We start from the raw sequence: 15,562 nt of genomic DNA on the forward strand, positions 1-15,562 counted from the left end.
CCAGGGCTGTGCGGGGGGGGGGACGGGGACAGGGACAGCAGCGAGGATGATGCTGGCAGCTCCAGGCAGCCAGGGAGCGCTGCCTGCAGCCGGTGGGGTTGGGGCAGGCCAGGCTGGGAACGGCACCGCGTGAGCCGTGCAGTGCCCGGTATCTGGGCTTTCAATCACGCGGGGGAAGAAATGCAGAAAGGAGGTGAGAAAAGATAACAGGAAACAGGGGACATGGCTGGGGAGGAAAAAACACCCAGCCCCAGAGCTGCAGTTGGCCTCTGAGGGCTCTCAGGGTGGCACTGAAACCACAGCGCCCTGCTACACCCTGGTGCGGTGGCACGGCACTGTGCCCAGCCACTGCGCCCAGCCACTGCCTGGCCCCTCACCTCACTGCCAGCGCTGCGGCCATCCTTACTCCCAGGATCCGGGCAGCCGACAGGAGCAAGGGTGCAGTGGTGGGTGCAGACCCCAGGGGTGCTCATGCAGCCCGAGGACCCCCAGGGAGCAGTTTGGGGCCCTGCTCCCAGCTCTGTGTGTGCCACTCCCAGCTCCAGGGACAGCGCTGCACGCCTTGGGGCTCCCCTCCCTGCCGCTGCCTCAGTTTCCCCATCTCTCTTCCCCTGCTAGGGCTTTGGGGGAGACTTGGCGCCTGGACAGAAATGCCAGCAAAGAAAACAACCGGGCGCGTGGCCAGAGTGGGACAGGGGCAGGTCCGCAACCCGGGCACGGGAGGCAGCTTTCTGTGCAGATGCTGCTGAGGCACACGTGCCCGCTTCCCCTTTTGGCAGAAAGCATCCTGGCCAGGGGCAGGTGCCCGGGGCTTGGCAGCACTGAAGAACTGCTGGTGCCGCTTTAGCTGACGGTTTCAAGATGAGTCAGTGGGAGCCAAAGTCAGGCTGGCATCCTGTTTTCAACCAGGCTGCGGGTGGCAGACAGGAGGCACCTTGGCGAGGCTGAGGGCAGGGCCCTGCCTGCACCCATCCCAGTGCAGGCAGGGCATTCGAACCCCCAGCACATGCGCCCGGGCAAGGCACCGGCTCTTTCCCAGCACCCACCGAGAGGGAATCGCCTGCGGCCCCGGGTGGCAGTGCCAGGCTGAGGCTTTGGGGCTGATGCCCCCCTCCATCCCCGCCAGCTCGGCCATGGGCAGCAGCAAACGCCGAGAAAGTGCCTGGTTCTAGTCCGAGCCAAATGGGCATCTTGCTCTTCAGCTGCTCCTGAGTGATTTCAGAGGGAGCTGCATGTGCCAGGGACATGCAGCCGGACCCAACAGTCCTGCTTTCAACAACAACAACAACAACAACAACAACAACAGCAATAATAATAATAATAATAATAATAATAATAATAATAATAATAATAATGATGTATTAGTGGTCTCAGAAAAGAGTGTTTGTGAGGTGTGCTTTGGCACAAAGCTGCCAGCTAGCAGAGCTGCCCCATGGGCTCAGCACAGCCCCGTTGGGCGGCTTTACCCCCTGCACGGCGATGGCTCCGGCAGGCAAACTGAGGACAGGTACCTTGGAAAACTGCAGCCCAGCCAGGGCATCGAGTCCCTGGCTGGCAGCTGGGACGGGAGAGGCGCTTGGCAGAAAGGAGCCACGATTTAGGCTCAGTTTCAAACCTGGCACCTGGGAATCCCCTTTAGGGAACTGAAATCCCACGTGGAGCCACATGCACCTTCTCCAAGGAGCCACAGCCCGGCCGGAGGGTGGCGGGGGAAGCACAGAGGGATGGGGCAGGGTGTGCAGGCACAGAGCTGTGAGCAGCACCTGCACTGGGAGCCTGTCCCAGGGGTGCCAGGGCACTGTTGTGGGGCAGCACCTGCTATGGGGCATGCACTGGACAACAGTGTCCCACCCTGGCATGGGGCATGCACCCGGCCGGAGGGCACGCACCTAGCCATGTGCAGCACCCAGCCATGAGGCAGTCACAGGGCATGCACCAGCCACGGGCACCTACCCAGCCACGAGGCACCCATACATCTATGGGGTGCGTACTTAGCCATGTAGCACCTGCCCAGCCATGGGACACTCCCACAGCCATGGGGCACCCACTCAGCCACAGGGCACCCACCTTGCTACGGGGCATGCACCCAGCCATGGGGCACCCTCTCAGATATGGGGCATGCACGAGCCACGAGGCACCCACCCGGCCATGGGGCACCCATCCGGCCATGGGCGTGCACCCGCCCCTGGGACACGCACCCAGCCGTGGGGAACATCGCTGCCCGCGCAGCACAGGGGAAGTGCTGGGAGTGGGCTGTGCCAGCTGCCACGTGCAGCAGGGAGGACTTGCTGTGGGGCCGGGACGAGGCAAAACCGCAGAAAAGAGGAAGCCCTCAAGTGCCACAGCCCAGCGCCGGCAGCTGCCTGGGCAGACGCACTTGGGCACCTCACACGCCGCCGTGCCAGCCCTTTCCCGGTAAGTCTGAGCTCAGCACAACCGCCCGTCGTGGGGAGAGGGGCTGAGAAATGGGTCAGCTCCTGGCACTGCCGGAGTGGGGTGTCCCCTCCCAGAGCATCCTCAAAATGGGGGCATCATCCCCGCTGCTGGGGACCGGTGGGCAGAGGGACCCAAAGCACCGGTATGCAGTGCAAGGAGCCGGCAAAGCTTTCCCAACCCTCCCTGCTTCGGATGCCGAGTTCTTCTGGAGCCTAAACTTAGCTTGTGTATTTTAGCAGGACAGACAGAGCTGGCCAAGGCAGGGAAGGGACTTTTTTGCAGCAAAGCTGCAGCAGCTGGGGTGGGAAAGCAGGCCACTGCTTTTCAGGAGGTTCCAAAATCGTAGAGGAACCAGCACAGCCCTGGCCAGCAGTGGGGCTCGGGCAGCCAATGTGTTTTTAGGTTACCTCAAAAGCGAAACCGCCTTTGGTGTGGAACACTGTGGGTGGCCCATGGGCACTGAGCCCTGCCCCTGGGACCGGCACTCCCAGGTGGGCTCGAGCTGGTGGCCAGTCCCCAGCCCGGCCAAGCATCCCACTCACCGCCCCTGCCGCTGCTCTCCCTTCCCATCAGTGCCGCTGGTTAAAGCGCAGCACTGCCAGCGGAGGCCTGAGGCGGGCAGATGGGCACCGTGGTGGGGCAAGCATCTCGTGGATGGGATTCCCATGGGCCTGCAGGCTGAGCCCCACCAGTGGCAGCCCTAAATGGCCCCCTGCCTGCACTGCCCTGCCTGCAGGGCACTGGCCATCTGTGACACCCCGAAAATAAAATACAAGTGTGGGGCACCAAGGCTGTGAGCTCCCAGCCTGCTGGGGCTCCCCGTGCCCTTGGTGGCTGGGGAGAGCACCCTGAGCCTGGGGAGAGCCCTGCCATCACCGCAGGAGGGTGCTGGGGTGAGGGGGGACTTCTCAGGCAGGACACTCCAGTCCCCCCCTGGGCAGGGGGCCGGGGACCAGCAGAATGACCAGGGGTGACACTGGGGCCCAGGTTTCATGGAGAAGCCCTTTCTCCATCCACTCTGGCCCCAGCGCCTCCCCAACATCCCTCACCCCCGGCAAGCTGAGCTGACAGCCCTTGGTGGCCTCTCCTCTCTCCCAGGTGTCAGCTCTGTCACCTGAGAAGGTGACAGCCTGCCTGGCAGCATGCTCCGGACATGGCTGCTGCCACGGCCGACGTGGGGCCGGCCTGGTCTGAAGGCGGTGGTTACTGCTGGAGTGTTTGTAACCACCCTCTGGAACCTGAGGTGCTTCCTAAACCCCTCTGAGGTCTCCAGAGAAGTGCCCAAGCACACTAAGCCGCTGGTGGTCCTGGTGTGGAAATGGCCCTCAAAGCAGGTTCCCAACATCAGCGGGGACATTTGCCATGAGCTGTATGGCATCGCGGGCTGCTGGCTTACCACGGAGCGGCGGCTCCTGGGCCAGGCGAACGTGGTGGTGTTCCCCCACGCCAGGCTCCAGCCGGGCAGGGACAGGCTGCCCAAGGAGAGGCCACCGGGGCAGAACTGGGTGTGGGTCTCCCTGGAGTCCCCCTCCAACACTAAAGCTCTAGCGGGATGGAACCAGACCTTCAACTGGGTGATGACCTACAGACAGGACTCGGACATCTTCATCCCCTACGGCAAGCTTGTGCCCAACCAGTCGGCCACCATGAACATCCCCACAAAGACCAACTTGGTGTCCTGGGTTATCAGCAACTACCACAGGACTCAGAAAAGAGCCGAAATCTACAAAAACCTCTCCAGGTACCTCCACGTGAACATATACGGGAAAGCAAACAAAAAGCCACTTTGCAAGGACTGCCTCTTGCCAACAACATCCAAGTCCAAGTTCTACCTGGCCTTCGAGAACTCCATCCACCAGGACTACATCACCGAGAAGCTCTGGAGGAACTCGCTGATGGCAGGCACCGTGCCCGTGGTGCTGGGGCCTCCCCGGGCCAACTACGAGCAGTTCATTCCTACAGACTCCTTCATTCACGTCGATGACTTTGGTTCCCTGGCGGAGCTGGCCACCTTCCTGAAGACCATGAACTCCAGCCGCTACCGGCAGTTCTTTGCCTGGCAGAAGAAGTACAGCGTGAAGCTCTATACCGACTGGAGGGAGCGGATCTGCACCATCTGCACTGCCTACCCCAGCCTGCCCCGCGGCCGTGTCTATCCTGACCTGGCGAGCTGGTTCAACACCTAGCATGGGGCTGGTGTGTGCTGGGACCATCGGGGATGCATCTGGGCAGAGGATACTGGGGTGGGGGGAGCATGGGGCACCCTCCTACAGACCAGGACATGGGGCAGGGAGGGACACAGGAGCCCCGACCTCTCCTCCCAGCCTGGCTGTTGCCACACTGGGACCTTGAGCAACTCCGTGTGACTTAACTTCTTGCAAAATGGAATAACTCCTGCCCCAGACGCAACACTGACCTACCTTGCCAGGGTGCTGGCAGGATGAGAGGGTGCTTTGGAAATAAATGACACAGTGCTGCAGAGGCTCTGCCTGTGGCGCAGGGGCTGGGCAGGGCAGGGGGCTGGCAGGGGGCTCAGGGCTCCCCAACCTTCTGCTGCAATCGCTCCATGCCCCACCCAGCACCTTCTGCTGAGTGGCGAAGCCCCGGTGGCAGAGGCCCCATAGTGACATTTCTGGCTGGGGTGGAGGAGCCAAGCTCGGGGCAGCCCGGGGGGGCCCAGCAACCCGTGGCAGGGACAGAGAGCACAGCCTCTGCTCTGCCACTTCCCGGCACAGCCCAGCAGCACCCATTTCCCCCACCCACCCCCACTCGAAGCTGCGGGTGTCACCATGTCAGCAAGGACCGGCAGGACACCGGATGCTCTTGAGAACAATCTCAGCCTGCTCAGTGCCAGGCCAAGTCAGAGAGGGATGCTGTGGTTTCTCGCTCCCCTGCCGGCACGCCTGCCCTGTTGCATCAGGAAGCCAGCGAGGCAGAGGTGTCCAGAGCCTTGCAGCGAGCCCAGAGTAAAGCTGATCCCGTGGGGACCCTGCGGCACCGGCAGCCTGCTCCGTGTGTACTTGGCACTGCCAAGCCCCTGCACACTCTGCACCACGCATGCACCACGTACCCCAGGCACCCACACTACCAGCACCCTGCAGTGCTGGACCCTGTGCCATGCACACGCCGCACTGTGGGCACCCTGCACCATGCACACACCCTGCACCACGGGCACCCTACATAGAGAGCACCCTGCACTGTGTGCATCCTGCTCCATGGGCACCCTGCAGCGCACACACCCTGCACTTGGGCAGAGGCAATGCCCAGACACCCCGAGGGGAAGCACCCATCTGGGATCAATGGTGGATGTCAGGGTTGGGTGACAGGACCAGGGGGTGGGACACAGCTGCTCCATCCCTGCTTTCCTCCATGCCCCTCAGCTCGGTGCCATCAACCCCCGATATAAATTTTGTCACAGGTTTCCCCCGGTTTCCCTCACTGCAGCCCCAAAGTCGCCCAACCCCACCCTTGCCACCACGCGAGCTGCCTGCTGCCCTCTGGGACCTGCTCCCCATGCCCGGGGTGCAGCAAGGCTCAGGTGTGCGGTGACACCCCCTCAGCAGAGGGGACATTTCTACCCCGGCTGGCACTTCGCTGTGTTCCTGGCCCCGGCAGCTGCTCACCCAGCCTGGCCCAGCCCTCGCCGGGTTGCAGTTTGACGGGCATACCGCGCTCTTCTGATTTCTGTGGCTTCCGGATTTCTGTCTTGTTTTGTCTTCTGGGTCAACCGAAAACAGAGCAGGAGGGGCTCCGAGCGCCCTCAAGCAGCGCACTGGGGCAGCGGGATTTGGGGCCGGGGCTCCTGCCTAGGCAGCAAAGGGCAGCAGCAGCAGGGGGGACAGTTTCCAGCAGGTGCCATGCCCCCACCCTGCAGGCAGACAGGGACGTGGCCCTGGGCACCCAGGCACTGGGGAGCAAGCGGGGACACAGGGCGAGCCAAGGGGATCCCGCCCCATGGGGCTGGCACCCAGCCTGGTGTGCACCCCAGCCCTTTGCAGGGTCCCAAGGTGCTCCGCGAGCAGCTGCCTGCAGTGACCCTGCTCCTGCCCGGCCCGTGGGAGCAAGGCTGCAGGCCAGCCCCAGAGAGCAAACCCATCGTTTACTGGCAGCCAAGCTGAAAAGGGGCTTTTCAAAGTTCCCCTACAGGCTTGGTCATTTCATTGCTTCTGCTCAGGGGAAAAATCCCTCAGGGGTGCAGGCTGGTGGCAAACCAGGCTGCAGAGGCCATGGCGGTGAAAAGTGAGGTGTCATCCCCCAGACACTTGCTTCTCCTGGCCGGGCTGGCACCCCCAATCCCCACTAGCTCAGTCCCTGGTGCCCACCCGCACCTGCCTGGCTGGGCTGGCACCACCTGGCACGGCCACCGTGAGGCTGCCTCGGCTGGACCGCTCACACCGGAGCATGCCTTGCCCGCTGGTGCCGCGCTGGCAGCCACGTGGCAAGGACAGCCCCAGGCTTCTGATACCTCTCCCCTGCCCACCCCGGGACTGGGAGCGCTGCAGCTCCGGCTACATCCCTGCCCAGTCCTTCCCTGTCCACAGTATCTGCTGGAGCAGCCTGCAAATGAGATCCCACTGTGCTTCCACCCTTCCCAAAAGCAGCTATGGGAAAAACAGCAGCTCAGACAGGGTGGAAGGTGATCCCCGCCACACTCCTGACCACCTCTGCTTTGGGGGGCACAGCCCCGACAAGCTGGTGTCCTTCGAGGGCCAAGCTGTCACAACTCCTGGTGGTGGGCCAGGCTGCAGGCAGCCAAGAGCCGGGTGTTGCTGGCACGATGGGGACAGGTCAGCCCTATTTGGGTGCACCGGTCCAGCCCCGCTGTGCCCCCGCATGCAGCCAAACCCATGCCGCTGGGCTGCCTGGCACCATGCAGGCGCAGGAGTACAAGGGAGGCAAGGAAAGGATTAACTCGCTCTCATGCCCCAAAGAACTGAGATTTATTTCATTGCCAGAGGGAATATGATTAAGAAAAAAAAAATTAAAAATCATCATCAACTACAGCAGGCTCAAAGGCACGGGGGTGCTAGCAGCATGGACAGGACAGTGTCGGCCCCCCTGGGCTGGGACCCCCTGGGGAAAGATGGTTCCTGGGCAGCAAGGCTGGGGCAGAGGGACAAGGGCTGGAGAGTGGAGAGGGCACAGGGGACCAGGGGCAATGCTGGGCACAAGGGCCAGGGAGGACCCCCACCACTCCCCCAAAACAAGCCCTGCCAACCTGCCCACGGATGGGCGAAGCTCTCCTGTGCCGCGGGGTGAGGGGCGGCTGGGGCTGCGAGGGCTCACCTCCAGCCCCACGCTCCAGCCCTCGGCTCGCCCCGGCTGCCCGGGAGGGTGGGCAGAGCCTCTGGGGACCCCGGCCCTGGGCCCAGCGCCCCAGCCCTGCTCTACGTGACAGGGAGGGGGCACCTGGGAAACTAGTAATCACTACAAAGATTTTTGCTTTTTAAAAACTACAACCAAAAACCATTTAAAAAAAAAAAATAATAAAACCACCCCCTCCCCCCACCCACCCCTCAAAAAAATCTAAAAAATACTTTTTTTCTGGGTCTTGCAGGAGAGTGGCTCGGCTGGGCTGGGACCGGGCGCAGGCGGCTCCACTCAGCACCCCGGGCATGCGTGGCTTCGGTGGGGTGCAGTGGGGTAGGAGCAGCTGCCCCCCAGGAGAGGTTGGAGGGGGGCCAACGCTGCTGGGACCAGTAAACTCACATAACTGGGAAGGGCTGGGAGCAACTGCCTGCTCCTCGCGCCCCAAAAGCCCTAAGGCAGCCCAGCGAGTGCCCAGGCAGGCCCTGGGAGCGGGAGCAAGGCCGTGCCCGTGCCTTCTCAGGGTGAAGGGGGGGGGAGCTGCCCCCAGAGAGCCAGCCCAGCCGTGGTGGTGGGGCGGCACTGTCGCCGGCCCCCGCAGCCCCCGGTTCAGTGGCTGCTGTTGCTCATGGAGAGCCCAGGTTGCAGCGCTTGAGGGAACATCTCGGCTTTGTGGAAGGGCGGCATGTAGACGGGAGGGGAGGGCGCCAGGCTGTAGCCCTGGGATGTCACCGGGATGGGCAGGCCGGTGGGCACCAGGGACTGGTTCATGTCATACATCACCCCCTCCGCCTCGTTGCCGAAGGGCAGCAGCAGCCGTTTGCCTTTCTGACGCCGGTTGCAGAACCAGACCCGGACCACCTGCGAGGGAGGCGAGATGGGGAAGGGTGAGGGGAACGAGCCCAGGCGCTGTGCGGGTGACAAGGAGACCCTTCTGCTGGTGGCATCTCCACAGCACAGCACCCTGCCTGCCACAGCTCCTCCTGGGGCTGGGCTCGAACAGGCCGATGGTGGCTACCCGGCCACTCTCCCACAGCTTCCAGTATCGAACTGGTCTGATGTGGGTGCTCAGGAACCGCAGCCGTTTGGGCACCCACCCTGCAAACCCTCCCAACCTACATCTTTGTCCAGGTTGAGGTCCTCGGCAATCTGGGAGATCTCCTGGGGACTGGGTTTCACGCACTTGCGGAAGAAGCTCTCCAGTGTCCCCTTCACGTTGGTCTCGATGCTGGTCCTGCGTTTTCTCTTCCGGGCTTGGGCCAACACTTGCTCTGCATTGCACATCTGGAAATGAGAGGCCACATGCTTGATCACAGGGCTAGCAATGTCCCCACCAGGCTCTGGACGCACGTGCGGCTGGCTGCAGAGGTCTGGGAGGGACGGGGGGAGGGATGGGGACAGGCTTTGTCCCCGTGACTGTCCACTGAGTGTCACCCCACTGCAACTGGAGCCGTTCATAGTGTCCCAGTACTGCCTGTAGCTGGTGCAGGGGGGATGGACACGTCTTTCTACATCCCTCCAGGCTCCCCAGGGAGCAGCAAGCTGCACCTCCAGCTCATCTGCGACTCCAGCAGGACCCGGCTGCTCTGAGACGGGAGCTGCCACAGTTGTCACAAGGTGTTTGCGAGGGGATTTGGGCTCCCCCCAGCCTGGCAGAAGGCGATACCCAGTGGGTTCCCCTCACAACCGGACTGAAGCCATGGCAGCGAGATGCTGCTATAGCACAAGATGCCTGCTGCTCCCCTCCTCTCTCCCAAAAAGCACGTGTAGAAGGGACGAGAAGCTGCAGCTTGATGGCTCATCAGTGTGCGGTACCCCCGACTCCTGGCCCTCCCCAGCCCCATACCTCTTGCATGTTGTCCGTGTTCTCCGCCTCATTGAGCCAACGCTGCAGCAGTGGCTTCAGCTTGCACATGTTCTTGAAGCTGAGCTGGAGCGCTTCGAAGCGGCAGATGGTCGTCTGGCTGAACATCTTCCCTGCGTGGGCAGGCAGGGTGTCACGCACTGCTCCTGCCCCCGCGTCAGGGGATCTCCCACCTCCAGCAGCTGCCCAGGACCCCCCCCTGTAGCATCCCCTGTCCTTGGGGATGGGGGACCAGGAAAGGCATTCTCCCCGCTGCTTCAGCAGGCATTTAAAGCACTGAAACACTTCAATAAGCAGCTGTAGCTATTTTAAACCAGTTCCATGTTATCAAACCCTTCCAGCTTGAGCGAGTACTTAACAGGGTGAGGGAGCCCCAGGAGCCCTGGGGCTGGTGCTCACCGCCTCCTTCGCAGGTCGTTAAGGAGCAGAAATCTCCATTGCCCAGGTGCTCCATCCCCCTCCCAGGCCTCTCCCTTCCCCCCGGGTGTGCGGGGGGAGACGAGGACCTTTACCGGGCCCTTACCGTAGAGGGTGCCCAGAGCCAGCCCCACGTCAGCCTGGGTGAAGCCCAGCATGATGCGCTTGTGCTTGAGGTCCTTGGCGAACTGCTCCAGCTCTTCTGAGGTTGGTGCATCCTGGCAGGGGCAGAGATAAACTGAGAGGGGACAACTCACACCCAGGGGCTGGCAAGAGCAGGGTCTGTCGGTGTGGTGGGGTCAGCGTGGGACAGGGACGGGGACAGGAGAGGGCTCACCCTTGGCAGCGCCAACACCCACCAGCCACTGTCACCTCTGGGCGATGGGGTCCTTGGGGCGATGGGGTGGGTGGCAGAAAGGTTTTCCTCAACCCCTGAACAAGGGGCTCTGCTCAGGGACCCCAAAGTGCCTCCACCCCACCCTGCCCCACGCAAGACCCCCTGCCCTCCCCCCCGCCCCCGACCACGACACACCGCCCAGCTCACACCACGCTGGCGTGGCAGAGGCCCAGGGTGGCACAAGGACCCAGGGACAGAAAGCAGGTCCCGGGAGCACCCAGAGCTCCTGCTCTGCCCCAGCATGCCCTGGGAATGTCCCCTCTGCCCCCAGGCTCAGACCCTCGTGGCCTGACCAGAGGCAGCACCGACAGGCACGTTTGCTGATGGCCCCAGCACCGCCCCACTCCCACGCATCCCACGACATGTCCCCATGGGCTCAGCTATCCCGGGGCGTGGGCACCCACCTCCCCACGGCTCCCGGGCATGGGGCAGCCCCTCGCCAGCCCCTCTCCTGCCTGTGCCCCGGGCAGGTGAAATGGCTCAGATGAAGCGAGCGATGAAAGGGCCCGTGACTCGAGTGGGATTCAAAAACCTCTTTGCCACAACCAGGCTCTTCCCTTCTGGAAAGCTGCTTACCCAGGTGCTTCCCTTCCTCCCTGCAGCGCAGCCTTCAACTGCTGTGGGGGCATTTTGCAATCTTTTACCCGATTTCCACGCTTGCAGCGCAATTTCGGATTTTACAGACGTCCCTCCTGCCGCCAAGTCCCGGCTTTTAATTTCTGGCGTGGATCGGCAGCAAGGAGCCCGGAGCATCCCTGCCACGGAGCAATCCTCACCCTCCCTCGGCCGAGAAAAAACATTCCTCGTAACCCCCGCCCAGCGCGGCAGGCTGCGACCCGGGGGACGCGCATCCCATCGTGGCGTGCGTGGGAGCTCCCGAATCCCCGCGACACGTACCCGGCAGCAGCTCCGCACAAACCCAACCAACACACCCCCAACAGCTCGCAGGAACCTTGCAACAAACCCCGGCATCATCTGCCGCTGCTACCCCCGGGGGGTGCTTGCCTGGGAGGGACAGGTTTATATTATGTCAAGATTTAAAAAGGCTAAAAACAAACCCAAAAGACAACTGCCAGTCATGCTGATAACTAGCGCTGCCACCCCCCCGAGGCCCCCCCCGACCCCGGGCTGGCTCTGCCCGCGCCCCGGCAGCCGTCGGTGCCCGCGGAGCCCCGGGAGGAGCGGCCGGGGAAGCAGCCGCCGATCCCGCACGGCCGAGGGCCGGAGGGGGCCGTCAGGAGCCGGGCTGCGGCAGGGCAGAGCCCGGGGGGGCCGCGCTCCGCTGCCCCGAGCACCCCGCCCGAGCCGGGCTTCAGCATCGTGTACAAGGGGCGGCCATACGGCACCGTGCACACGGGACGTCCACGCAGCGTCACCTATCAGGGACGGTCAGCACAAGTGAAAGCTGGCCCCCAAGTCCCCGAAACCACCTTTCTCACCCCAAAGCCGCCTCCCCGAGGCGCTCCCCTCGCGGAGCGGCTGACCCAGCCGGGACGAGCCCCAGCGCTGGGACACGTCGGGCCGCTCTAGGGCTTCTCCCGGGGGCACCCGGAGGAGGGGACAGGCAGGACGGCACCGGCGGGCTCCCCGCTTGCCCACGCCCGGGCCGAGACGGCGATGCCCGGGGGTGGCCAGGCAGCTCCCTGCCCCGACGGGGCGGCACGGCGGCGAGCCCGGGCTCTGCTCCCTGCCTCCGCAGCGGCACCGGGGCACGGAGGGGAGCGCGGCGCCTCCGAGGAGTGCCGCGGCACCCGGTTTGCCGGGCGGAGGGCAGCGGGGCAGGGCAGCCCGTCCCCGCCCCGTCGGGTCTCACCTCGTCGCCGCTGTCGCTGGAGTGTCCGCCCTCGCTGGCGGCGCCGCTGGAGCTGCCGCTGCTGCCCAGCCCGGAGAGGCCGCCGGAGCCCGGCTGCAGGGCGGCGGGGCAGAGCTGGGGGCCGGGGAAGGCGGCGGCGGCGGCGGCGGTGCCGGGGAAGGGCGGGCCGGGCAGGGCGGCGTTGGCGGCGCCGGGGGGCGCGGGTCCGGCCCAGGGCGGGGCGGGCCAGGCCGGGCCGCAGCAGGCCGCGGCGCGGGGCTCGGGCGAGGGCTGGCGGCAGGGCCGGCCCGGGCGCGCCTCCGCCTTGGCGGGCGGCCCGGCGGGCGGAGGCAGCCAGGCGCGGGCCGGCGGCGGGTCGCGGGCGGCCTCGGGCTCGGCGGCGAAGGGGAAGAAGAGCGGCTGGGCGGCCGCCCCGTCGAAGCCGCCGCGGGGGAAGGGCGGGCCGGCGTCGGGCAGGAGGCCGAAGGGGGCGGCCGGCAGCCCCCCGTCCGGGCTGAACATGCTGCCCGCCGCCCTAGGGCTCCATGCGGGGGCTGCGGGGCTCGGCCCGGCCGCCCGCCGGCCGCTGCCTCCCTGCTGCGGCGCCGCCGGGGCCTCTGAGGGCGGCGGGGCCGGGCCGGGCCGGGCCGGGCCGTATGGAAATGGGCCCCGGCCCCATTGGCCCCGCACCGGTGGGTCGGGCGTGAACTTGATCCCGCCGGGGGGGGCGAGGGGGGGCACCCGGGGGGGAAGGTGCGATGGAAGGTGGGCCGCGGCCCGCCCGCACCCTTCCCCTCGGGCCGCGGGGAGGAGAGGGCCGGGGCCGGCCCCGGCGGGCGAGGGACCCCGCTGTGGGGTCTTGCGCCCCGCTGGCCCCGCTCGCCCCGTGTGCGGCGAAGGGCAGAGCCCCCCGCAGGGCTCGGGGGTGCTCGGTGGGGCCCACGTCTCCAAATGTTGGGGCAGTATCAGCGCCAGGGTCTCCCCACCTGGGAGCTCCCCAGTGCCACAGGGTCTGGGCTCAGGCAGGGAACTGGGACTGCTTTGGGGAACGGGGGCAGCCGCCATGGCGTGAGCCAAGGCTTAGGATGCAGGCAGGGACAGCAGCCCGCCCGGGGCCGCAGCAGCCCCTTGTCCGCAGGATGGAGGACAAGCCCCGGGGACGCTGGTGCCGTCGAGTGGCGGGAGGGCTGTACGAGGGCTCGGCCATCCCCTCTCGCCCCTCTGTGATGCATGGTCCCAGCGGCAGAGCCTCACAGCTCTGTGGGGTGCCCTGCAGAGAGCTTCATGAATGAAGCTGGGGCTCCCCGGCTCCCTCACACTCCCACTGTCCCTCTCCTCTTCCTCGCACCGCAGAGAAAGGCCGTGGGTCAGAGGGAGCGTGCCCTTCCCAGAGGCCTGTGCAGGCAGAGAGGCCCTGGAGCTCTGGGTGTGCCGCTGGGGAGCTAATTGCAGCCTTGGCTATCAGGCCCATCTGCTCCGCAATGGAGTGCGCTTGATATTTTCTCTATCTTAAGGGCTTTCCTCTCTCGTGGCCCTTCACAATGGCACTATCGGGGCCGTCTCCAGGCATTTCCCCCTTCCCTCCCTCCCGCCGCGGCACCGGGAGCTTCCCCGATCCTGACGCTGCCGCCATGTCAGGCTCTGCTGGGATCGGCCTGCCCGATGCTGGCTCCTGGTTACAGGCAGGAACCGGCGGTGTGGGCACCCCCTGACCCCAGCCAGAGCAGGGCGAGGGGTGATCCTGCTGCCAGCACCACTCCCTGTTTATTAACCCGGATTACCGGGAGCCTGCAGCCGTCTCGCACTGGAGATATGCCGAAGAGATAGGCTGGAGGAGCCTCCCCCGCGGCAGTGGGATGGGGATGGGGCTGCTGGTGGGACTGGTGGAAGGTGCTTGATGCTGGTTATGAAGCACTTGCTTTGGCTCCTGGGAGGGCTGGCACCCAGGGACTCATACCCAGCAGCTGGCACCCAGCGGCTGGTTCCCAGGGACTGGTACCCACAGTGCCAGCAGCAGCCCCTGGCCCAGCACATGGCACTGTCGCACATGGGGGGGAGTGGAACAGCCCCCCCCGTGATAATATTCCTATAAGGAAAAAAAAATGACCACGAGGATGAGCTGGAATTAAAGCCCCTTCCTGACTCCTGGCTGGGCACGTGCCGGGCTGCCCATCCCAGCTGTGCCAGGCTGCTCTGGGGAGGGAGGGCAGCCCCAGGAAAATGACCTGAGGATGCAAAAAGCCCGTCAGCGGGGACGTGGGCAACCCTGAATGAGCCCCGCAGCTGCGGGACCTGCCTGGGGGGGAAACCACTGCCCAGACCTAGTGAGGCAACTTTCCCTGCAGGTGCTGGATCCGGCCGTGCCGAGGGGAGAGCCGGGCCCTGGGCCGTGCTGCCAGGGATGCGGGCACCCAGGTGCCGTGCAGGCAGGCCTGCCCTGCTGCCCGCCCTCTGCCAGCGGGCAGAGGAAGTCTCGCTGCGGGACTCCAATCGCAGCCATCAGCCCTGCTCCTCCCAGGCTCCCGCTGTGGCCCAGGGTTTCAGAAGATCCTTGGCCAGGCAGTAACTCCCCTTCCCTTTGATTTATTGTTCCCGGGCCGGACCCCCTCCTCCTGCCAACCTGCTCTTTCTCTCCATCCCCCCAGGAAGCCCCCCAGCCCCCCAGCCCGCCAAGGCCTCAAACGCATTCCTGTTCTCTTTCATATACAGGCGGAGGGGAAGGGAGACGTTGACTTTGAACCGGCCCCTTTGTAGGAGCGGGGCCCATTGTGGCAGTGATGGTTTTAGCTGGGGGATGTGGAGGGAGTCAGTGGGGTTTCTTGGTGTGTGCCCCCCCCATACATTTCAATGGGGTGATTTTGGGGGGGCTGTGTGAGGTGCCCGGTTATTGTGCGGGGTCATTGTGCACCAATGGCCGGGGCTTGGCCATCCATCTCCTTTGGGGCAGAGCCTCTTGCCTTCTCCGGGAGGAGGAAGGATGCGTCCCTCCATCACCTCCGTGGCTGGAGCCTGCTCATGCTCCAGGCTCGGGCCCAGCTCTGCGGTCTGTAACCCAGCCAGGGATGGATGGGATCCTGCTAGGAAAAGGGGAGCAGAAAGATATGCATCTGTCCTCCCCAGCTCACTGAGATGACAGCAGGCTGGGAGGGACAGAGATGCACATCTGCTTGTCCTCCCTTTGCTGAGTGTGCTGGTTTGGCGTTGGTTTGGCTTGGAGACAAGATTTTAAGAGAGTGTATGACCACAGCTGATGTTTTATTCACTGTCAGCCCACCCTCTCTCCTGGGGCAGGTCATGGAGAAGCCATCAGGGCTGTGCTGGATCCCCTTGAGTTTCATGCCTAAGGCAA

The 15,562-nt window shown here is 64.7% G+C and overlaps 2 protein-coding genes across 2 annotated transcripts; one reads left to right on the forward strand and one right to left on the reverse strand.

Moving 5' to 3' along the window:
- Positions 1-3,578: 3,578 nt before the first annotated feature.
- On the forward strand, positions 3,579-4,622 carry FUT7 (fucosyltransferase 7). Its single transcript, XM_076355739.1, has one exon. It carries the CDS (start codon positions 3,579-3,581, stop codon positions 4,620-4,622), a length of 1,044 nt encoding a protein of 347 aa, XP_076211854.1.
- A 3,355-nt stretch (positions 4,623-7,977) lies between these two features.
- On the reverse strand, positions 7,978-12,735 carry LOC143168648 (POU domain, class 5, transcription factor 3-like). The gene is made up of 5 exons (XM_076355289.1): positions 12,235-12,735; positions 10,131-10,242; positions 9,590-9,720; positions 8,863-9,027; positions 7,978-8,604 (listed from the first exon to the last, which is right to left on the reverse strand). The coding sequence occupies exons 1-5, from the start codon at positions 12,733-12,735 to the stop codon at positions 8,353-8,355; spliced, it is 1,161 nt and encodes a 386-aa protein (XP_076211404.1). The 3' UTR covers positions 7,978-8,352.
- Positions 12,736-15,562: the final 2,827 nt, after the last annotated feature.

This window comes from Aptenodytes patagonicus, chromosome 18 (genome assembly GCF_965638725.1).
Source record: "Aptenodytes patagonicus chromosome 18, bAptPat1.pri.cur, whole genome shotgun sequence".
NCBI lineage: Eukaryota > Metazoa > Chordata > Aves > Sphenisciformes > Spheniscidae > Aptenodytes > Aptenodytes patagonicus.

Bases quoted from the DNA above. Each gene is read 5' to 3' on its own strand.
- FUT7 (XM_076355739.1), top strand. From the start codon at position 3,579: ATGCTCCGGACATGGCTGCTGCCACGGCCGACGTGGGGCCGGCCTGGT.
- LOC143168648 (XM_076355289.1), bottom strand. From the start codon at position 12,735: ATGTTCAGCCCGGACGGGGGGCTGCCGGCCGCCCCCTTCGGCCTCCTG. The intron at 10,243-12,234 runs GTGAGACCCGAC...TGCCCCTGCCAG, and splicing joins CCAGCGACAGCGGCGACGAG to GATGCACCAACCTCAGAAGA. The intron at 9,028-9,589 runs GTATGGGGCTGG...TCTCATTTCCAG, and splicing joins ACACGGACAACATGCAAGAG to ATGTGCAATGCAGAGCAAGT.